The 24,450-nt window shown below is 37.0% G+C and overlaps 3 protein-coding genes and 1 long non-coding RNA gene across 4 annotated transcripts; 2 read left to right on the forward strand and 2 right to left on the reverse strand.

The window, feature by feature from the left end:
- The first annotated feature begins 2,035 nt into the window (after positions 1 to 2,035).
- On the forward strand, positions 2,036 to 5,499 carry LOC121809397 (serine/threonine-protein kinase PBS1-like). The gene is made up of 5 exons (XM_042209989.1): positions 2,036 to 2,654; positions 3,288 to 3,490; positions 3,996 to 4,185; positions 4,381 to 4,772; positions 4,853 to 5,499. The coding sequence occupies exons 1-5, from the start codon at positions 2,534 to 2,536 to the stop codon at positions 5,297 to 5,299; spliced, it is 1,353 nt and encodes a 450-aa protein (XP_042065923.1). The 5' UTR covers positions 2,036 to 2,533; the 3' UTR covers positions 5,300 to 5,499.
- An 8,233-nt stretch (positions 5,500 to 13,732) lies between these two features.
- On the reverse strand, positions 13,733 to 14,436 carry LOC121809343. The gene is made up of 2 exons (XR_006052249.1): positions 14,299 to 14,436; positions 13,733 to 14,109 (listed from the first exon to the last, which is right to left on the reverse strand). It is a non-coding gene; the product is annotated as an uncharacterized LOC121809343 (long non-coding RNA).
- Positions 14,437 to 14,441: 5 nt separating this feature from the next.
- Positions 14,442 to 15,615, forward strand: LOC121809341 (NAC domain-containing protein 83-like). Its single transcript, XM_042209919.1, has 3 exons — positions 14,442 to 14,803; positions 14,909 to 15,168; positions 15,319 to 15,615. The coding sequence occupies exons 1-3, from the start codon at positions 14,629 to 14,631 to the stop codon at positions 15,550 to 15,552; spliced, it is 669 nt and encodes a 222-aa protein (XP_042065853.1). The 5' UTR covers positions 14,442 to 14,628; the 3' UTR covers positions 15,553 to 15,615.
- A 2,913-nt stretch (positions 15,616 to 18,528) lies between these two features.
- LOC121809342 lies at positions 18,529 to 24,183 on the reverse strand. The gene is made up of 2 exons (XM_042209920.1): positions 23,994 to 24,183; positions 18,529 to 18,884 (listed from the first exon to the last, which is right to left on the reverse strand). The coding sequence occupies exons 1-2, from the start codon at positions 24,138 to 24,140 to the stop codon at positions 18,771 to 18,773; spliced, it is 261 nt and encodes an 86-aa protein (XP_042065854.1). The 5' UTR covers positions 24,141 to 24,183; the 3' UTR covers positions 18,529 to 18,770.
- Positions 24,184 to 24,450: the final 267 nt, after the last annotated feature.

The following is a 24,450-nucleotide window of genomic DNA, read 5'->3' on the forward strand; positions in this document are numbered from 1 at the left end:
CCGCCGGGGGTAGTGTGCCGGCTTGGCAGGGGTACCGCCGATGCAACCCCCTATGCAGATGATGTCGGGGTGGGCACCCGGGATGCAGCCACCGGCGCAGCAGATGATGCCACCACCGCAGGCGACGCCCTGGGGGGAAAACGTCTATTGGCCGGCTTTTGATTTTTCCACCGGTTCTTCGCACACATCGACCCCAACAGATGCACAGTACACGCAGTATGAGACCTTCTCCTTAGAGGAGTTGGGTTTTGATATTAACGAGGTTCCGGAAACTCCCATTCAAAGTCGGGGAGTAGGGCGGGGTCGGAGCGCCCTAAGAAGTAGGGCAAGGCCAAGAAGGTCGGCGAGTCGTCGCAGCCGGGTGAGGATAGCCGGGTTCAGAGGAAGTGGACGGACGCGGAGAACGTTGCGGTGGCCAAGGCGTGGGTGAGTGTCTGCGATGATCCTCTCGTTTCGAACAACCAGAGGATCGTCAACTTGTGGGTCAAGATAGCCGCAGCCTACAGGGCATTTTGCCCTGAAGGGAGACCGCGCACCGGGGAGGAGTGCCGGAAGTGCTGGGACCGAATCAGGTCTGCCATCTCTCGATTTTCTGGTTTGTACGCCAACGCCCTCCGCATGCGGACCAGTGGCCAAAGAGAGGAAGACTGCAGGAGGATTGCAGAGAGAGCCTACCCGGATCCCGGGAAGTAGTATGAGTTCACCTACTGGAACTGCTACCTTGTGCTCAAAGAGTCGGAGAAATTCCGGGCAGGTCGACGCTGGCTGGACGAAGAAGCAGAAACTGAACTATACCGGTGATTATAGCGGCAGCAGCGGTGGTTCCCACTTCCCACGACCTCCCCGAGACGGCCCAGGAGGTCCCGACCCCTCGTTCGTTCGGTCGCCGACCTCGCCCGGTTGGCCAAAGGCGGGCGCAACGGGATGCGAGGGGGGCACCCCGAGTTCCCAGGAGGTCTAGTCGGCATCCCCCCTCGGCAGCTCCACCGATGAGCTCAAATTCTTCGCGCGTCAACAAACGCGCGCTCAAATGGTGAAGACGTTAGCCGACTTTCGGACGGCGGTGGACCCCGAGGAGAAGGCTTATCTTCGCGTATTGCTCCGGAGCATGCGTGAAGAATTGGAAGGGTTGTAGAGGGATACTGGCGGGAGTTGCCGCGGCGTTGGCGGCGGCGGCGACGACGAAGGGCTGGGCGACGACGGAGGCGAGGACGGCGGCGAGGAGTGATTTTTTATGTAATTATTTTTATTGTACTTTTTAATTTTTGTACTTTTTTTAAATTAATGTAATTTTTATAAAAATATTATACTTTTTTAAATTTTAATAGTATTATTCAATTTTCCTGTATTTGTCTCGTAAATTAAATTCCGTATGTTGCTACGATTGCAAATTAAATTATATAATTGTTATTAGTGATGTGGATAGACTATGGGAGGGCTATTGCATGTCCAGTTGCATGTCCAGATAATGTGGCATGAAGATTTTAGTGCTGATGATGTGACAGTGACAAGACTATGTGAGGGCTATTGCATGTCCAGAACAACTTGAGATGCTCTAATAATATCCCTTAAAGTAATGTTATAAATAATTGTTTAGAATAACATTATATATTTACGGGAATGTGTGCTACCATAATTAATGGCTTTAAATAGATAAAAATTGTGACTGATAACAGAACCATAAGATATAATAGCAACTGTAATAAACAGTTATCACACGATTATTTTAACACACATATGATTATATAAATATTACTTCTTTATATAAAAATCTCAATTATATTTTTGTTAGGTCCACAAAATTTTTTCCACTATCGGTTGAATTCGGATACGAAATCGTATATTTTTCCAAATTTCCTCAATATCGGTAAATGTAAATTAGGAATAATTACATAAATTCGGAAATTAAATGGATTCTCATCACCTAATTTGTGCAATTTTTTTTGTTAAGAATCTACTCGATATAAGAATTAATTTACAATAACAAACAATATTTATTAAAAAATAAATATGGGAGTAATTATTTAGTCAAAGGGGTGGTGGAGTGCTTCTGCCGTAGTGCGTGTGTGTGTGTGTGTGTGTGTGAAGCCGAAGACAAAGCCGGCTAAATTTGTCAATTAGATTCTACAATCTGTCAAAACTGAATTACTGCAAAATCCCCTAAATTTGTTCTCGACTCTTTTTCCTTAATTTTATCTTTTTTTTTTTAACTTTAAAATCTTGAGTCTTCTCATCTTGTTGCCCCTCTTTTGTTAATCTTTGCTCCCTTTTTGTGCTATAGAAAAAGGATCACATAAAGCTTGGATTTTTATTGAATTCGGACCACACCCAATTCATTTTTGGGGGGTATTTATGGTGGGATTGGATTGATTGAAGAGAAGTTAATCCATTGTTGGTGTGAATCTGGTTTGCTTGAAAACAAGGGTTGAAGGAAGATTTGATCTTTGTGTGTGTGTGTGTGTGAGAGAGAGAGAGAGAGAGAGAGAGAGAGAGAGAGAGAGAGAGAGAGAGAGAGAGAGAGAGAGAGAGAGAGATGGGCTGTTTCCCTTGTTTTGATTCAAGAGATGATGAGAAGCCCAATCTCAATAAAGAGAGAGATGATCACAAGGAAGTTCAAATTGCTGTCCCTTCCAATATATCAAAATTATCTTCTGGTTAGTGTGTCAATTCTTGATTTTATTTGTGTAATTCTGTGGTTTGATCTGATCTCAGTAGTTTGAGTTGACAAACAGTTGATTTCTTTTTTTGCTATGATTTCATATGATTTGTATTGATTGTTTATCCAAATTGTTTCTTTGTAGACCCCATAACTCTATGATAGGAGTGAGTAGAAACAGTGGCAACTTATTGAATTAGATCTCAATGGGCACTGTGATTTTTGTTTTATCCCTATCTTGATCTGATATAAATCTAGAGAACTGATTGTGTGGCTGTTGCATATGACACGATATGATATCCAGTTCTTGATCAGTCAGCATGTTGGAGGAAATTAGGCCTCTGTTTTCTCACATTTAGATGCTAATAAGACATATCTGTAGCGTTGAGTTGGCCTTGTTCGTTTTATTCTGTGGAATTCGATGTGGTGTGCTTGTTTCTGGTCCTCAATTTTTCATCTAATGGAGGAATGGCATTTCTGACTGTGTTGCTTGCGATGAGTTAGTGTTGTTCGTTTATTCTGTAGAATTGGACGAACGCTTAATCTTGAATTTTGGCTACTGGTGTGGTTGTTTCTGGCCCTAAATTGTGTGTTCTAATGGACGAATGGCGGTTCTGACTGTGCTTTGCAGGGGGGGATAGGCTGAAGACGAGGAGCAATGTTGGCCCGAGAAGGGAGGCATCGGGACTGAAGGACTTGCCTGACTCTCAGATTGCTGCACAAACGTTTACTTTTCGCGAACTAGCTGCTGCGACAAATAACTTCAGGCCAGAGTCTTTCCTAGGAGAGGGGGGATTTGGACGTGTATACAAAGGGAGACTTCATAATGGCCAGGTAAAGTTCTTCATCATCTCTGCAAATCGACCTTTTCTGAAATCATGGTATAAAATAGCATCACTTTCTGGTTGAAATGAGACCGTTACTTGTTAAAACTATCTCATCATTTGAAATATTGCACCAAATAGTCATAAAGTTGGAGGTGTTGTTTGTTATCACAGATATCCTATAGCTGAATCACTGTTTCGTTAGTTGAATTTCTATTAGCTTCTTTATTTAAAATTTAGGAAATTGCTCAGCCTAGTTACATTTTCTCGAATTCAAGTAAAGATCAGGGTTAACATTGTTAGGATATTGTTTGTATGCAAGTCTATGTGTTTCACGGGCTAGTAAGCCTTGCGTTGCCGTTGCTAGACTCTTGAACCTATACTTCTAAAGAGTGGGATAAATTTGAACGAATCAGAATTTTGTGCGTAAATTTGTTGTTGGTGACTTGGTGTGGTTGAGAGGTATCTCTTTCTATAAGACGTTTCCATTTTCATTGCATTACATGCTTTGGCAGGTTGTGGCTGTTAAGCAGTTAGATAGAAACGGGCTTCAGGGTAATCGAGAATTTCTCGTTGAGGTTCTAATGCTCAGCCTTCTTCACAATCCTCACTTGGTTAATCTGTTGGGTTATTGTGCTGATGGGGATCAGAGGCTTCTCGTCTATGAATTTATGCCGCTGGGATCATTAGAAGACCATCTCCATGGTAAGGCTTCCTTGGCTATTCTTATATTCTTGTCCGATTTTGTTTTGCAATAGTTTTGAGAAATCCCGTGCCTATTGCTCGTTGTGAAGCAAGCAAGCATAAGGCTTTCCCTGTGCTTGCATATAAACATGTATTATTAACGCCTTTCAAAGGCATTATCGTTACTCTCTTAGAAAGTCGAGAACAATTATGCAGATCTTCCACCGGACAAAGAGCCCCTTGATTGGAGCACGAGAATGAAGATAGCAGCCGGCGCAGCCAAAGGATTGGAGCATCTCCACGACAAGGCGAATCCTCCTGTTATTTATAGAGATTTCAAGTCGTCCAACATATTACTCGGCGAAGGGTTTGTTCCAAAGCTTTCCGACTTTGGACTGGCGAAGCTTGGCCCCACAGGAGACAAGTCGCACGTATCCACCAGGGTGATGGGGACCTACGGTTACTGTGCTCCGGAATATGCTATGACGGGGCAATTGACAGTAAAGTCGGACGTTTACAGCTTCGGAGTCGTCTTTTTAGAAATCATAACGGGGCGTAAAGCCATCGACAGCACCAGACCTCAGGGTGAACAGAACCTCGTTGCATGGGTAAACCCATCCCCTACCCTTTTTATACATCGAGCTCTGTATTCTCCCGTTCCCTAGTGAATTAGCGTGTTTTCGTGCAGGTGCGGCCGTTTTTCAACGACCGTAAAAGGTACGTGAAGTTGGCAGATCCGAGGCTGCAAGGGAAATTCCCGATCCGTGGGCTTTATCAAGCCCTGGCCGTGGCGTCCATGTGCACCCAGGAACAGGCTGCTGCTCGTCCCTTGATCGGTGATGTGGTGACGGCCCTTTCTTACCTAGCAAACCACTCGTACGATCCTAGTCACAGCAACAGAGAAGAAAGAGGTGGGAAGCTGCTTAGGAACGAGGAGGGTGCTGGGTCCGGAAGGAAATGGGACGTGGAGGGAGGGTCCGAGAGGGACGATTCTCCGAGAGAGACAGCGAAAATGTTGAACCGGGACCTTGAGAGGGAACGAGCTGTTGCAGAGGCGAAAATGTGGGGCGAGAACTGGAGAGAAAAGAGGCGTCAAAGCGCTCAAGGTGGTAGTTTCGACGCGAACAACAGCTAGTTCTTCATCGTCGTCGCCTCCTTGCCCGATGTGTTCGACACCTTCATAGTGGTTCAGAGATCTCTCCATTGATACACCACCTATGAAAGAGTGTAAATTTTCGATATTCATGTCTCATGCCACTATTTTTGCTTCTCTTTGGACTTTGGATTTTGCAAAAAAAAAAAGATAATAATTAAAGATTTAGTGTTTGTGGATAAGTTTGTGTGATGTTTTCAAGTTTTTAGATCTCCAAATTTAGGTGATTTTTAGAGGTTATTGGTAATATGATATCTCAATTTTACGATCCTTACACATAGGAGAATTTATCTTTGTAGTATCTCAACTTCTTCTGTATATCTATAGTTTATGTAGGGAATGTCAATAGTCCACATCTGTATCCAAATCAAAAAATTTTATTTGAGTTCGAATTTGGTCCGGATTCACAAGATCCGAAAAAAATGAGATCTAGTTCTAACCTAAATTATCCAAATTTCACAATAACCATCATCTAATGACTAAATCCACAATAACATACTCCCTCTGTCCCGGGCTACTCGCTCCTTTCCTTTTCGGCACGGAGATTAAGGAATGAGTGTATAGAAAAGTCAAAAATGACGGCTGTAGGTGAAAATTTTTACTAAAAATGGAAAGAGTGCAAGTAACTTGGGACGCTCAAAAAGGAAATAAGTGCGAGTAGCTTGGGACGGAGGGAGTATATTATCAAAAGGTAGAATCATATTTTCTCAATAAGCATAAAAATTCTTGAAAATATTTAAAAGGAAATGAACCTCTTATTAAAGTTGCCCGTGGGTGTTGGGCCTGGCTATTTTTGGGCCGTTTAAGGAAACCTACTCGACCTTAAATAATATTTTCTCTAGAACTAGAACATCAATTTCAATTTTTTTATAGATAAAAATCAGGTAAAATAATCTGCAAGATTTATGTATAGGAATACCTTTCTATAAATTTCGACAAATAACCATTTTCTTCTGCACAAATTTGAAACATTTTGTACAATTATGTTACCAAAATACATACTATAAATGATAATTCCAATATGAATTAACTACTACTATAATATTTTATTTGTAACCAGGGGCGGACCTAGTAAGAGGTGGGGGAGGGCTTAAGCCCTTACCCAAAAAAAATTTCTAACATTTTTTCTACTTCGAAAATTTTCAAAATCTTCGATAACCATCACCAACCCTCACCAAATTAATGATGTTGAAGACTGAATCTTTGAAAATTAGATGATGGGGAGGGCTGAAATAACATGTGAACAAAAAGTTGCAGAGGAAAAAAAATAACAATGGCTGCTGCAGCGCGAGGAAGAAGACAATTCTAATCAAATTAATATAATATTATTATAATAAAAGCTTTATTTATTATCTCGGGAGTTGTCATGTCGTACTTTTTAAATGTGGCTTTGGTTAATAATGGAGAAATAAATGTGTTGTGTTAATTTAGTTATAGAAAGTAAAATGTGATTTGTTAATTTAGATTTTTGTCTAATGGGCATAAAATTTTAAATTGATTTACTTAGTTTTAATTGAATGATTGTCGATTAAATTATGGAAAATTTTGTTTAGTTTTCATAAATTTTCATATGTACTTATGTGAAATTAGTAAATAATTAGTATGTGAAATTAGTAAATGAAAATATGAAAAAATGTGCATTAAAATTGTAACTAAATTTATATAGGATATTGTGATTTATTATACGGAATTAATTTTACCTACTACTTTATGGTAACATTTTGATTTATGTATTGAACTAGTTTTACGTACTCTCTCTGTCCCATTAAAAATGAAACGTTTTTCTTTTTGGGTTGTCCCATTTCAAAATGAAATGTTTCCTAAAATAGAAATAATTTTATCTCTACTTTTCCCTCTCTCTTACTTTATTCTCTCTTCTTTAACTCATAAAACAACACTACATAAAATCTCGTGATGAAAAGCAAATGTTTCATATTTATTGGACGGATTAAGTATAAAATTGTAACTAAATTTATATAGGAGTGCATACTACTTTCGTGAAAAATTGAAATTTTTGAAACCGCACATGTTTTATTGAACAATTATTAAAAAAAGAAAAGATAAAAAAAGAAAAAGCGATTGAAGTATTCTTAGTGGAGAATGAATTCTATTTCATTAGAGAAAAATAAAATTTCTTTAAATAGAAACTTTTTAATTTTAAGTGTCGAACCAAAATAGAAATAGTTTCTATTTTTAAAAGACGGAGATAGTATAGTGAAGCCCCTACAATCAAAATTTTCTGCGTCCGCCCCTGTTTGTAACCACTTAATTACTTATTCCATCAAGGGCAAAAGGTACTGAATAATTTTGGCAAACATTTGAATGCATAATGCATTATTTTAATTAAAATACATTAAAACAGATTAATCATAATTCAAATTTAATCAAGACGATGCAATGCAACGTTCCTCAGTAATGTTTGGTTTCAAGATATTCCTATACAACTTACTTGAATTTTAATCAAATTTCACTTTTGAGGGGTCATTGAATTTTTTTTTTAATTTTGTTTACTTAACAAAACTATTGCTTAGTAATCAGACAAGAAATATTGTTCGAGTATCAATTTACTTCATTTTTAATGCATCATCACGACAAAACTTTATGAAAACGAATTATTGTTACAGATTACCAATATTTGCTACTTGGTAATGTAATAAATTAGCCACTCAACTCTTTTGTTTCGTTTTTGTGATAATTAGGAGTTTCAATCCAATTTTCTGAAATCAGAAGAAATGTGTTGCTTCATAAGAATCATTTAGGTACACAATGATGTTAGCAGTACAACTGAAGTACGTTAATGTTGGGACTTTTATTGTTTTCCTTTTTTTTGAAAAATAAATAAATTGAATAATATTGCTTTTGTTGTTAATAAGTTTTGATGATTGCGTTCCTAGAAAGTTTATTTTCTTTCCATTTGCTGCATAACGTTAAGAAATGAATGCAAAAGTAATCATGAGTATAATAGGATAAACATATGATTGGTTTATCCAGTTCGAAACGATGTGTAGGACGATATAAAGACGTGAATATCACTTTATAATTATCGGATGCAATTTACAATAAAAAAAAACGAAAATAGCGAACCATAATCCTGATCATGATTAAATATAGAAATATAATAATAACTCAATAAATCGAATACTATATACGAATTAATAATGTATTTTGTCAAAATTACTAGTTGTCTAAACTATGTCTACCACTACATGTTTACAAATAAAATAATCATGAATGCGTTGCCTCAATCAAAAAAATAAAATAAAGAGCTACCTTAGGTCAACAAAGCATCATTACGACTTTAGAAATTAAATGTTTTTCATCCTTCTAGAATTTCCTTATTTTAGTGGTTTACTTGTTCTTGTTTATCATTTTTTTTGTCTTCCTAATTTATTTATATTTTCTTTAGCATATTTAACTTTTGCTGATTATTAGTTAATGAATATTTGCAGATGAAATTGGTTTTCTAATTAAAAAAACATTACTTGTAAAATAGTAAGTTGATGCTTTTTTTAAGTGTTCGAATAATTTTAAGACTTAAAATCATGGTAATTATTTGTAAACTTTAAACAAAATTTCAAATATGCCACTCCTACCACCAACTAAATACTATCATTTATTCTTTGTGAGGTTATAATTATTGTGGAAAGTGAAACACTAGTAATGATAACACAATGGAAAGAGCATTATGCTTAACTGATTGACATTCTTTGCGCATCATTTTCTCTTTTACTAGTGCAATTTTCACTCAATAATATCTTCAATTAAATTGAGACCCTACAATCCTTTAGTTGCCCTAGTTAATCATACCAAAATCTATGATTGTCTCAGCTGGTGGAAGGGTATTTTTGTGTGTACAAAGTTAAAGTTTAGTCGTACGTTACTTTGACTTATTAATATATGCTAATTTTTTACAACCCTATACCATGTCATATTGGGTAAGTGTCACATACGATACACGCCTTGTACGTACCCCTCCGGAGGTCTGATTTACTCTCCGGCTTCAAACAGGGGCGTCGGCCGGGCCTCACCTCAAATCAATAATATTTCTTAGAAATTTGTTTTTTATTATTCTTTTTTAATTAATTTTTCACATGAGGGAGATTGAAAAGACAAATAATTAGATGGGGTTTGACATTTCTTTCTTTTAGTTGGTCTCCTTAAAATGCTCTTCATGTTTGTGTTTCTCTCTTCAACAACCCATACGCAAACTCCATTGACCCCTCCAAACCAACAAATGTAAATGGAAACCCTCAGCCGCAATTTCTCTCTCCATCGACAATTTGCTCTTTGCTTTTGTGATTTTGTGCTCTTTGCTTGTGGGATTCTCACTCTAATGTTTCCCCAAAAATATTATGAGCATTTTCCTAAATTTATACTAATACTTTTTGCCTCTCTCCCTCCAAACAGACAGGATCGAATGCTGGCAGCCGCAGTGTGGGAGTTTCACCACTGTGGTGGCTCCTTGTGTGCTGGTTACCAGTGTAAGTTCCTCCCACCTAATGGGCCGCTGAGGTACCGTGTTTGAACCCCTCCATAGCGATGTCGGGCCGGGTTATGGAGGCGCCTGGGGTGAGCGAATCACCTTTTGTCCCTAAGAATACAACTTCTATCATCTCATAAGTTAACTTTATTCGTATAATATCTCAAAGAAAGAAAAAAGAATCGGGAAATAGGAATATGGAGAGTGTCCCTTTTCCCCACGAAACCAATAACCCTTGCCAATTTTCAACTACATGACAACCTGTCCCACGTTGTTACATTTCAACCTAGTTAATTATTTTCCATCCCAAAATCCCTAAAATTATTCATAATATTCGTGCTGATGTTTGTTCTTTCTTTTGTTAGTGAGTTTTATTCATTGAACATATATAACAAAAACTTTTAGTGCTAAAATTTAACCGAAAACTTATGGTCCATTTCAAAGTTCAAAATTACTCAAACTTTATAATAATGCATCGATATTAGGCATCGCTCTTAAGGCTTTATACTCCTTGAACAATTTCTAAATTTTACGGTCAAATTTATTATGTTTGGATAAGCGACGCTCAATATGTGTGGTCAATATTTTATGCTTGGGGATACGACACTCGTTATTTGTTTTGAGATTTTGTTGAAACTTGTTATTCGGTTTTGACTTGCATTGAGGTTGCTATTCTCTGGTGGAGGAGATTGAAGGATAGCGACAATTTGTTCCACCTTTGTTTTTTCCCCTTGTTTTTGTTTTAATTTTAGATTAGATTAATTGTTGCCTTGTCAATAAGTTGTTTTCTTGAGAGTTTTGTATCATAGTATAATAAAACTTTATAATAATGCACTAGTGACATGGGATCCAATCAATGTTATCCCACCACAATTTAAGTAGTAATTTTTTTTGTCTAGTATACGAAGAATTTTTGGCCACTTTTGTTAGTTTGCGTCTCAACTACTACCAAAGTTTAAGAATATAAAGACAGATTAGATAGTGATAATCCCTTAAATTAGAAATGAAATTTTGTTTGCAAATATTTGAACATGCATGTTGCTTATCAAGTAAGTTTCCAAAGATAAAAAAGATGAGCATCAAGAGTTCTTATCTCCCGTGACATCAGTGATTCTCTTGTTTCAACTACATGGTTAATTTTTTTCCTTAAAAAAGAGGGAGAATTTGATCATGCTTTTTCACTAACTTTAATGTGGGACTTTTTTATTTTAAAAAATAATAATCGTGCTTTCTTTCACTCAATCGACGACATTATTATTCTCTTGGTTGCTAATTTGTTTTAGTATGTGCGTGGAGTAGACAACTTTCATTGGCTGCCAATTTGGTGTTTATTTATATAATATGTTTAAAAAAATATTTTTATACAATATTATGTGATTAATTTGCATCTTATGAACACCCATGAGATAGTCATGTATTCTTTTTGTAACTAGTTCAAATGATTAGTTTTGTACTTTTTGTATAAAAGGAATTCACAATATTAGCTTAGCCTTCTTAATTATCATTGACTTTTATGAATATTTGTAGAGCTTTTAATTTTTACTCAAATATCTAATCAGTACATGATATATTATTCATAGTAGAAGAAATGTACATGAGAACTATCTTAATTTCATTATCACTGACCCACCACTATTGCTAAGAGGTATTGAGAACTAAAAGGGGTTTAAGAAAAGATTAAAAATAATTTGGGTTTATCATATACTATAAAAGTGTGTTATATCCACATTTGCACATCTCCAACTTGTAATCTAATGTTACCCATTAAACTCATGGACAATTTATTAAATCACAATGTGCTCAACGATATTTAAAATGAAGGTTTGAGTGGTTTGACGCCGAAAATTAGTTCAGACTTTCATCATAATCATATATATTTATAATAAGAATAATATACATAATAATTATTATAAGAATGAAAATGACTTACCCTTTCAAGGGCATGTAAGTCATTTCATATTGTCGTCTGTTTGTAAATAATGCTAGTGTGATGGAGAATAGTGAGACAAGAAGATTTTGTGAAATCTTGAGATGGGCTATCGCCTCATTTGTCTCTTTTTCTTCGGTCCAACGTGGCTGCCGTCTTTGTGGATGCACTTGGGATATTGACGGAGATGAAAACCGACCCGCTCCAATTAAAGACCGGCGGTCCCAATCGTATTCAAATTTTTTGATTTGAAGTTAGAATAAATAGTTATATAATTAACTAAATTCACAAGCTAATAATAATTAAAAAATATTTTTTCAAAAAGCAAAGGAACGAAAAAAAGAAAAGAAAATGGAAATGCACTAACAAGAATCAAACCCTAATCTACACGAATACAGAGGTCTACCACTACATCACCAAGTTTTCTTTGTCTTAAATGGGTCTCAGTGCATTATTGAGCTTTCCTGGGGTACAGACGTACCCCTCGCTTCCATGTGGATCCACCACTCATTCCAGTTCTACATTAATTCCACGAAATCTAGAACTGGAAATCGGTCCAACAAGGATGATTTTCTATAGTATATAAGTGATTTCACTATAACCACTTCTCACTAGTGTTTTGTTGACCTTAAACCCAAATCCAAACGTTTTTTTTTCTAAATACAATGATTTATAAATACTGTTGGAGTTTATTGTGCACTCAATAATTGCAAAGGGAGAAGGGAACAAAGTTCCCCAAAAAAAATACCCTTTCTTTTCCACCATTTGAATAAAAGATAAGATAATAAAAGGGGAGACCGTTTGTGAAGAATCTTAAACGCATTGTCATTTTCAAGAGGACCCAACTTGGAAAAGCATATTATTGCCTTTGCCCTTATTCTTTGTAAGAAAAATCAAAATTTTACTTATATACTAAAATTATTTTTATTAATTAGAAAAATGTTATAACTTGGTAAATCATGACGTGCACACTAAATATTTGTCGACGAATCACTTATTGTATTTACAGCTATTTTTCTTATCTTGGATTGTCACTTATTAGAATCATGAATCAATTATATGTTCCTAAAGTGGAATTGCTTACAACAGTATTTCTTTGTGAGAAAAAACTTTTATCATATTCCAAGAGATCACATATACATGCCAACCTAAAAATTCATAGCAAATATTTGGTCTTTTCGGCCTAACTAGAGTTATTAAAAAAATTTAGTACATTCATTCGGTTAAAACTCTTAAATCTTGTCTCACATCAACTTGGTGATGGTCCTAGTTCATCTATTTAAGTATGAATAACTCTTCCCCCTTATAAGTCCTTTTTAAGGGTGCGTGTCTCATTTCCAACATCGTATCAGCGTATTTACGAATATAAATGAAAATTAAACATATATATGTATGTATTCCTTATATCAAATGAAAATTTTAAATCATGAAACATATTTTATTAAAGTAAAAACAACACTAAAGCAAGCTCGATTTCTATCAAAAATCATTTTAATAAAATAAAATTTTGACCGCAGAAAAATTTCACTGCTCAAGCATGTATCCGCCATTGGTTCCATGATTCCATCACCAACTTATGTAATTATTTCACATCTAAATACCCGTAACAACTATTTACACGACGAACATGTACATGTACATGTTTTGTAGAGTATAAAATGTCATCATTATTGGTGCCCTAAATAGACAATAGTAATAGAATAGTTATGAGTCCAAATGGACGATTTTTGTGCAAGTATCTTACGTAAGTTACAGTTGCTGCTCCCCAAATTGATTCCAACTTTTGTTGAAGAAAAATAAATACTCTTATCATTTTGACAAATCTAGTGGAATTTGTAATTTGGTAATTGGGTTTGCGCAACAACAAAATAAAGGGTGCACTTCTATTCCCCAATATACCCCCACCATTGTCCTTCATTTACTACTACCATTTAATTCATCTCATTAATTATTGAATAAAGAGTGTCACACCTTCCCTACCCACACTATTAAAGACCCAAGATAGACATGATAAAATATAAGTTATTGTATTACTCCTCTCGCCCACTGATTCACTTTTATTTTTGGTTTGTCCCAACTAAAATGACTCATTTTAGCATATTAATCTCTACTTTAACGTTGCTAGAATAAAATCGAGATAACTTAGGTTTAGGCGTTTAGCCCCTAGCATAGCTTTGCTCAAACTAGGCACACAACTAGATTTTAGCCCTAGCGCCGCTTTAGTTCTGCACACACGGGGCATGATTCGCCATCGTTGCTCACTTTTCACCGCCTCTGATCATGTTAAGGTTGTCACTGCATTTCAGACCACACGCAACTCAGTTCCCTACTTGTCCTCACCACCCCCTTCCGTCCACCATTCGATGTCACTCCCCTTCTCCCTCTCTGTACATTGAGATAAGATTATTAAGCACAAGAAGAGGAACAATGAATTAAACTTAAGCCGATTTCTTATCAATCTTGGTTACCAAACACTATCTGGTCAAGATTAATAAGCTAATTCCGGCAAAATCTATCCCACCAAACACACTCCAATACAAGAAGCAAAGTTTGGTCAAGGAAGAGATGTGAAACCTTTTTGAATAGGAAAACAAACCATGTTATTGGGTAGCTCCAACTTTGGTTGAGTCTACTTCACGCCATATGCATCCCTCACACTATTTTATTCCCTTCAAAACCCAACCCCCCATCACTATAAAGCACCCCAACTATCCCCCTTAAATCTTAACTCACCAAACAACCCTCTCTGCCCCCCCTTCTCTCTTTCTTCTTCTTCTTCTTGTAATAGATGGAGTAACATATATTGAATGTTTTGTGCATGACCATTTTCAACTACTCACAACACTAAAAACTTTGAGACCCAAAGGCTTTGATCAGTCAAAACCCTTTCTTCTTTAGAGAAATATGGAGAAAGTCACAAAACATGAGGTGTTGAGATTGCCACCGGGATTTCGGTTCCACCCCACGGACGAAGAGCTCGTGGTACAATACTTGAAGCGCAAGGTACTATCCCATCCCATCCCCGCCTCCATCATCTCCGAATTCGACGTCTGCAAGGCCGACCCCTGGGATTTGCCAGGTAATTAATTATCTGATAAATCATTATTACTCCTCTTTTTCTCAAAATAAATAAATTAAAACTGTCTAATCATCCTCCTCCTCATCATCATTATCATTATTACAGGAGATTCAGAGAAGGAGAGGTACTTCTTCAGCACGAAAGAAGCAAAGTATCCGACCGGAAACCGGTCGAACCGGGCCACCGTGTCCGGCTACTGGAAAGCGACCGGTTTGGACAAGCAAATCGTGGGCACGAGCCGCCAAGTTGTCGGGATGAAGAAAACACTTGTCTTCTACAGAGGTAAGCCGCCCAAGGGCGGCCGGACAGATTGGATCATGCATGAGTACCGCCTCCTCACCACCGCCGTCGCCCCACCGCCCAAGGTCAGCCTCTCTTCTATCATTAATTGAGACATTTCTTTTTGTAAAATTAAAATAGAAGAAAAAAAAATTTCAAAGGAAATGAATCAATTAACTTGGACATCTCGAAAAGGAATACGAATCAATTAACCTGACACGTTAATTTTATTACAGGAAAGCTGGGTTCTCTGCAGAGTATTTTTAAAGAGAAGGGGCAGCAAGGCCGGAGGAGCTCCGGCGCCGGTGTTCTACGATTTCATGGCGAAGGAGAGGGCGGATTTGAACGGTAATTGTAGCTCTGGATCGAGTGGGATCACGCAGATTTCTTCTTCGGAGATTGAAGAAGAAGAACGGAGTAGTTGTAGTAGTTTTCCGTCTACTTTTACTAGGAAGCAGTCTTCTAATTAATTTAAGTGTATAGATTTTCTTTTCCTCCCAATATTTCTTTTTTAATCAAGTAATCTCTCTCAACTTTCTTGCACTCCATCAAAAATAGGACTCTAATTAGCCACTAATTACATCATTATTGTGCTTCAGATTAAGTCACATAGACCACTCATTATAAAACGTAATTTAATTGGTAAGACGTTTTTAATTAACGGACACAAGTCAGCCCTGCAAAAAAAATTTATTCCTATAACATTATTATTATTTTTGTATTTAAATTACTGTACAAAAGGCTTTATTATTGATATAAATCATACTAGAAAAATTCTTCTTTTAACATTTTGAATACGAAATAAAGATTATACAGTTCAATCGAAAACAAATTTTGCGAATGTTCTCCTCTAATTGATAGTTCAAAGAGGTCGTGTTAATATGAACAGCTAGTAATTTATCAATACATTTCAACTCTTTCGCCATGCATAAGCAAAAAACATTATTCAAGAATGGGCAAAAGTTAAAAGATAGGGAAAAAATTTGAAGCATGTAAAATGGAGTAGCAAAAAGTAGCTAATTTTTCACTACTCAAAAATTTCCATATCATTTTGTTAACCAATTCACCAAATTCTTTTTTATATACTCTCTCAAATTCTTAAAATTTCCCTAAATATTTTTTTATCCTTGAAAATTGTATGTTACATAACCTTTGCATTGGATTCCATGGCACCTAACCTAAAAAGGGCAAACATTTCAAGAATCAAATCCCACATTGAATCGATCAAATATTAATTTGGGATTCCGAAATATTTGAAAATTCTAGTAAGGAAATGAAGCTTCTTTTATTAGGGGAACAGAAATAACTAAACTTTGAAAACAGAGGACCAGTAGGTGAGTAGAGAGGCAATCAATTCCCACAAGTTATTTCATTTTATTTAATCACTTTGATTGGCTAACCCATCCTTTATTTCAATTCTTTGGGCCATGTTTGATTGTACACAAATCTAAATTGAGCACGGCAAAGTTTAATTTAATTCTTGTGTTTTGCACCTTATAATAATATACTAGTAGTATTGATTAATGAATTCAATACAATAGTCTAGTTTGTTACGTTACGTACAAGCATCGGACATGCAAAGTCCTCATAGTAGTAGTAGTTGACACACCTTAAATATATTTTTATATTATAGTACCAAAATACTCCCTTCATACATTAACAATCGCGTGGCGTTAGTAGCATCTTAACGTTAGTAGTGTTTTTACGTTGTGAGGCACATCGATTGACTCCATTGTCGGTTCATGAATATTGCTGGAAAATTCCATTAATCAACTTCATAACCCAGAATAACTATGCCTATAAGGCTATAACTCAACCTTTTTCTTTATGTCGTGCAAATTGATACTACGATGCTTGGAAGTCATACTCATACTTGCACCAAAGAAACAATTTTGGAAACTTATCAGAAGTCATACTCATACTTGCACCAAAGAATCAATTTTGGAAACTTATCACCGGGCGTGAACGGTTGGGTTGGTTATGACAAAATGAAACGAAGAGGGAGCCAAGATATGTTCATGTCAAAAGCAAAGAATAGGTTGTTGTTTTAAGGTCGTTTAGTAAAAAAATTACTAGTTGCTTAGAAGGTTGATCGAGAATTTTCACCTCTCACGGGTTTCGTTTTTTAAATTTGTCAGTGTCACAAAGTAGACATGTTATATGATAATTTGGATTGTTTCAGAAGGGCTTATGATTGATGAGACCAATGAAAGGAAAATGGTAAGTGACAAGTGGGTGATGGAGGGATTAATCACAATTATTAAGCAAATTGTACTAAGGGGAGAAAAATCTCCCAAAAAAAAAGCAAAAAATGAAAAATATACTATAAAAAACACATAAAAACAGAACACCAAAGTATTAAAATTGCCGACCAAAGTTCCTTGTGACAGTGGTGCAGAATTATCTAATGCTGTTGGAGTTCTTCACGTCACCCTTTCTATAAGTTTATTATCACTTTCCATACATTTCATTTTCATGTCTTTTCTCATTGAAAGATAGAAAGGAAATGTGGCATTTTGATTGCAAATTATCCACATAACGTTTTCAATTGCTTTTGTAAAAAGTAGGGAAATGTAATCAATTACCAAACTGCCCTTTCCTCCACAAATGATAATCCCTCTATTCCAACAAAGATGATTCTCTTTCCTTTTTATTCTGTCCCAACGAATATAACTCATTTCTGAAAATGAAAACACTAATCACTCTCCCGTGACACACAAAACAACATTACACAAAATTTCATGTATTCGGACAGAGGCAGGCAGTAGTGTTTATAAAATGGTGTTTCACCATAAATAATAATAATAATATCATGAAAAGAAAATTCGTGTAGCTGACTAACTGTGTGTGACGTGGAGGGAGGTTAGTGGTGGGGCACAAACATAAATGAAATATTAAAACTAGCACCACCATATTAGGTCAATCAGAGCAATAAAAGGTAGGCCCACTAGATGTGGGGGAAGGGGCAGTTTGGTCAATTATAAAGATGAAGTTGCAGACAAGGAATGTGCATAATTTTCCAATTATGCAAGTTGAACAATTCAAACAGCTAGTGTTTTTTGTTTGCTCAAAAATAAGTTGTTTTTATGAAGGTTGCTTAGAATCTCTGCAACAGAGACATCTGATTTCTTTACCCACATTCAAATAAAAGGGCCATCTTCAATCTTCATCAACATATAAGTCTACCCAAAGCAAATACTATAAAAGCTGTTAGCATCAGCATTCTGGAAAGAAAGGGACTGGTATGGAATTTAACCTTTCGGTCGTTTTATATCCATCAGCACTGACTATGTCATATCTAAAACGGACCACTTATTCGGTTGGATGATGAACTTTCCTTCTTCCTGTGACTGTAAGTGCAGCATGTAAATATCTAAAGGTTGCTTCAGCTTAAGGGGCATCTTTTAGTAAAGCCCTAGCAGTCAATGCACAAATGAATCACGGAATTCTTAGAAAAGGCAGCCCAATTTAAATAGATAGTGAGTAGCTGTAGAATTTATTGGTTGCAAGTGAAAACAAGACCTAAGAAGGCATAGATGGAAAATACTACAAGCTGATGCATGTTGTTGACTTAAACTAAGCTATAAAACGAAAAATCAAGAATATCGAAGCTTTGTTATGCAGTTTTGAGGCACAAAGATGGCATTACTTTCCTAGTACCCTTGTCATGCTTGTTTAGGGCCCTTACTCATTTCGTCTGACCTTGGGAGCTTTGGCTACCCTTTGCGATATTTCTGCTACCTTCGGCCTGTGTTACTTCCTGGGGAGGTGTCTCGGAGCATGCTCGCAAAACAGCCTCATTCTGAAAAGAAGATACTCAAATTAAAACTAAATAACATGAGCAACTTCCCCCTAAACACTTAGAACAAAAACAAAGAAAGAAAATCTAACTCAAATTTACTGCAAAATAGAACAAATCATTACTTAGTTCCTACAGATCAATAGGAGATTAATTATTTGTTGTTCAGTGTTCAAATGAGGGGTAGTGGTGCTTTATGTGATGCCATTAGGCTATCTGAAAGGGGAAGAAAAATACTTTTGGTGTGTGGGAAAGCTGAAGATGCAGCCAGAAGTTAAATAGAGAACCTGATATTCTGACCACCTTCTTTACCTTACTTTTTTGTTCCAATATGTATGGAAAATTAGAACCTGAATTATGTTTTAGGGGTTGATGTCCTTGCCCACCCTTGTTCAGCATAGTTAATTGGGCAGATGATAAGCATATAAGATAGGAAGCCCTAACTTAACCCAAAACCATGGTCAAAGGTAAAGGGTTGACTCCCTATTATATGCTATTCCACACTTTCGTGTGAAACCGATGTGGGATCGTATCAATCCATCCCTCTTTTAAACCGGACGTCCACGGACGGCACACGCCACGGGCCCACCATCCGCTTTACGGCCCTTTTTCCTTTCGGGCCCACGTTTTTTTCGGTGGCACCCCTTGGTCACACCTACGGGTAGCCCCTTTCCGTAGGACATCCGGATCCACGTCGGATACGATCCCACATCGGTTTCACACGAAAGTGTGGAATAGCATATAATAGGGAGTCAACCCTTTACCTTTGACCATGGTTTTGGGTTAAGTTAGGGCTTCCTATCTTATATGCTTATCAATTTGGTGCGGTGAACGTGGATCCGGATGTCCTACGGAAAGGGGCTACCCGTAGGTGTGACCAAGGGGTGCCACCGAAGAAACGTGGGCCCGAAAGGAAAAAGGGCCGTAAAGCGGATGGTGGGCCCGTGGCGTGTGCCGTCCGTGGACGTCCGGTTTAAAAGAGGGATGGATTGATACGATCCCACATCGGTTTCACACGAAAGTGTGGAATAGCATATAATAGGGAGTCAACCCTTTACCTTTGACCATGGTTTTGGGTTAAGTTAGGGCTTCCTATCTTATATGCTTATCAGCAGACCAACCTTGTAATTGGAGTCAAATATCTATTGGTGTCAAATAGTGTGAGTCATTGGATATAACAGAATTTGAATTGAGTGTTCACTACTTCACTATAGTTAATTGGGCAGCACGACCATGTAAAGTTGGCATTTTTCTGCTTGTTTCAATTATTGATTCTGTTACTTTGATTTTCCAGCAATACCAAATGAGATATAAGTCTTCTTCTTTCATTGTTTCTCTGTCACTAGTGCTGCTCAAGTTTATTCAATCTTGAATAGTACAAGTAGACTTCAGGTATAGACTACTAAAGCTTAATTTACCGACTTCTGAACATACCTAAGCACAGACATGAGATCCAGGGTTTAAGCCACCCACTTAACTTAACTAAGTTCAATAATATTAGAACTAGTTCCTGAGGTTTTTTTAGTCCCTTGAATTCACAACAAAAGCTTGAAACAGGAAATTACATTCAAGAGAAATACCAATCAATATTACATACAAAAAAACATCATACATGAAAGTGCATAGCAAATAATTAAGTCCAGTACTCAGGTGAAGCAAGAAGATATCTACAAATACAACTAAAACACATAAAATGTTTTGTAGAATCAAGAAAATAAGCTAATGGTCAGGGGCAATGCCTCATGAATCGATGGGGAGGTTGTAGCCCCCCATCCCACCGTTAGAAACATTTATATTTTTTGCAATACAAATATTGATTTACATAGTTTGTATGACATTTCGCCTCGACTATACTTCTGTGTGGCATTTTACCCTCACACCTGGTGGAACAAACTAGGAAAATATAACAACTGATAAACGATCACCAGGCAAATAGTTCTCAGGCTATAGATAATCATTATTATCATCAGAATTATGAAAGGATGGGAAACCATAACCACTTCTTGAAGTTCTCTAACTGTCTGTGAATAGGAAGATTCATAAATGTTATGGCAGACTGTTTCCTTTCAGTGGTAATTAAAATTACAACATAATTTTTCGACGAACAATGATGAAAAGCAGGACTTAGTTTTCAAATATCCTCAAATTCCCAGAAGCATTGTTGTAAATTCATCATGAGTTTAATCAATCTGACGGCCAGCTAGAACATAATTACACTAACCAAACATTAGTTTTAAATGTCCAAACACAGTCAGCATACAACGCACAGTCCATGATTCAAAAGAAAACATGCATTCAATCTTCACATTCATTTCTCCAATTTGAATGCCTATCATTGCAACAGCGGAAAAATTCTATTTTTGTTCTTGCATGCTAATAGAATTCCATTTTAATGAAGGGCTTTAGTTTTATTCCGACTCAGGGAGTGATTCATAACCGTTATGCGTCTTTATTAATGAAACGTATTACAGTTATGCGTCTTTAACCAATGACGCACAAATATTATGCGTCTTTGTGTAATGACGCGCAAACGTTTAGCGTCTTTTAATGACGCACAACTCTTATGCGTCGTTATTTAATGACGCACAATTCTTATGCGTCTTTGTAGAATGACGCATAACGGTTATGCGTCTTCTAGTCAGGTTGTAAGGGCAGAACGCTCACAACAACAGAAGCAGCGGAGCACGCAGCAGCACAATTCTTATGCGTCTTTGTAGAATGACGCATAACGGTTATGCGTCTTCTAGTCGGGTTGTAATTGCGCCCCTTTTTGTTAAGATAAAATTTGAATCTTAATTATGTTTTAAATTGGAATATAGCTTGCTGTTTTTCAATTGAAGTTGCAATTTAAGTTGGATTGTTGAGTTTTTATGATAAAAATTGAATCTTGGTTATATTTTACAATATTTTTCAAAAAAAAATTGGGTGAATGTTTTGAAGCAGATGGAATCTTCAAGCTCCGAAAAACAGTTATGTTATGGACCTGAGGACCCATCATTACTCTTTTATCAAAACGAACACATTTCAGCCTCATTGTTGACAAATGACACATCAAATGTTTTTAGAGTTCGTCGAACGGAAAGTAAGGTTTGGGCAGTGCAAATACATGAAAATGTGAAGTATTGGCTTGATGTATGGGGTTTCAAAGGCGTGTTGGAATGTGAAAGGCCGATGAGGATGAACGAGCTTATCACTGCCTTGATCGAGCGCTGGAGGCCTGAGACACATTGTTTCCACCTACCAGTTGGAGAAGTTACGGTAACCTTACAGGATGTGCAAAGCCTGTGGGGTTTGAGAGCATGAGAGCAGACAATCGTGTTTTCACTGGCCGTGACTACCCTAACGGATATGAAGATTGGCCCAACAAGTGTCGAGATGTGTTAGGATGGATACCTGACGGAGAAACAGAAACGAAGCAGGGCGGTTTGTTAATGACATCTCTTATCCAATTTTTGTAACTTCGTGCCACCTATACATAAAATTAATGTCTAAAGTTACCAAAGAAACATAAGAGATGTCATGTCATTAACAAACCGCCCTGCTTCGTTTCTGTTTCTCCGTCAGGTATCCATCCCAACACATCTCGACACTTGCTGGGCCAATCTTCATATCCGTTAGGGTAGTCACGACCAGTGAAAACACGACTGTATGCTCTCAAACCCCACAGACTTTGCACATCCTGTAAGGTTACGGTAACTTCTCCAACTGGTAGGTGGAAACAGTGTGTCTCAGGCCTTCAGCGCTCGATCAAGGCAGTGATAAGCTCGTTGTCCATCCTCATCGGCCTTTCACATTCCAACACGCCCTTGAAACCCCATACATCAAGCCAATACTTCACATTTTCATGTATTTGCACTTCCCAAACCTTACTTTCCGTCCGACGAACTCTAAAAACATTTGATGTGCCATTTGTCAACAATGAGGCTAAAATGTGTTCGTTTTGATAAAAGAGTAATGATGGATCCTTAGGTCCATAACATAATTGTTCTTCGGAGCTTGAAGATGCCATCTGCTTCAAAACATTCACCCAAATTTTTTTTGAAAAATATTGTAAAACATAACCAAGATTCAATTTTTATCATAAAAACTCAACAATCCAACTTAAATTGCAACTTCAATTGAAAAACAACAAGCTATATTCCAATTTGAAAACATAATAAAGATTCAAATTTTATCTTAACAAAAAGGGACGCAATTACAAAAATTGAATCACTTACTTCTACCCATTGAATTATATACATGTGAAAGACACAAATAGGCAACAAAACACCAAAAATCGACCGTAAATTCATCACTTTCTAATAAACCCTAACTTTGCTAAATTAGGGAAAACCTGCACAAATTAAGCAATAAATGATGAATGTAGCCAAATTGAAGACAATAACGAAATATGTTTGGAAACGGTTGAAATCCGTCGGAAAACGTCCGGAATCGGTTGAAAATCGCGGCTGCTGCGTGCTCCGCTGCTTCTGTTGTTGTGAGCGTTCTGCCCCCTTACAACCCGACTAGATGACGCATAACCATTATGCGTCATTCTACAAAGACGCATAACCGTTATGCGTCATTCTACAAAGACACATAAGAATTGTGCGTCATTAAATAACGACGCATAAGAGTTGTGCGCCACATTAAAAGACGCCAAACGTTTGTGCGTCATTACACAAAGATGCATAATATTTGTGCGTCATTGGTTAAAGACGCATAACTGTAATACGTTTCATTAATAAAGACGCATAACGGTTATGCGTCACTCCCTGAGTTAGAATAAAACTAAAGCCCTTCATTAAAATAGAATTCTATTAGCATGCAAGAACAAAAATAGAATTTTTCCTTGCAACAACTAGTGATGTAGTTCACTAAATCTAAAATCTAATAATAGCCGATGAACGTACACATTTCCTAATTTCATAAGCAAAAAATAAAACACTAGAAAATTATCTATGTGAAGTCATTTATAAAGACTTCCACCGAACAGCTCGTGTGCAGAGTAGAAATTAGCTCAAATAATAAAAGAGCATTACTTTCTTCGAGAAATTACAAAACCTAATTGAAACCATTCTTCACAGCAGATGATTTTGGTTGAATTGAAAAACAAAGGAGAAGTAGTTGAACCTGCCAAACGCGACGGAGGCGTTTCTTGGCATTGGCTTTGCGGGTGGGAGTGAGCTTTATTCTCTTCCAAACAAGGCCGCCGGAATCGTGTTTCTTCACCAGCTCCAGCACTCTGGTCCCAAAAAATGCACCCCACGCCGTCGACATAGCTGCTTCTTTTGTTTTGAGAGAAGAAGATCGTTCCTATGTATGCATCTCAACACATTCATAGGCTTTTTAGTTTAATGGGCCGAAGCCCAAATGTTTGAAATCATGGGCTTGAGTTTAAAACATTTAATTTGTATATGGCACCTCATGGCCCATCCGATGAGCCACCAGCACCACCCTAAGAACTCTTATACTCGTCACAATATTATTTATATGAATAGAATAAATCTTAAACATAATAATTTCGATTTTTGGGTTTGAAGATACTTGATTAGTCTGGTTCGGGTACCCGAATTTATAATTTTACTTT

This window comes from Salvia splendens, chromosome 6, assembly GCF_004379255.2.
Source record: "Salvia splendens isolate huo1 chromosome 6, SspV2, whole genome shotgun sequence".
NCBI lineage: Eukaryota > Viridiplantae > Streptophyta > Magnoliopsida > Lamiales > Lamiaceae > Salvia > Salvia splendens.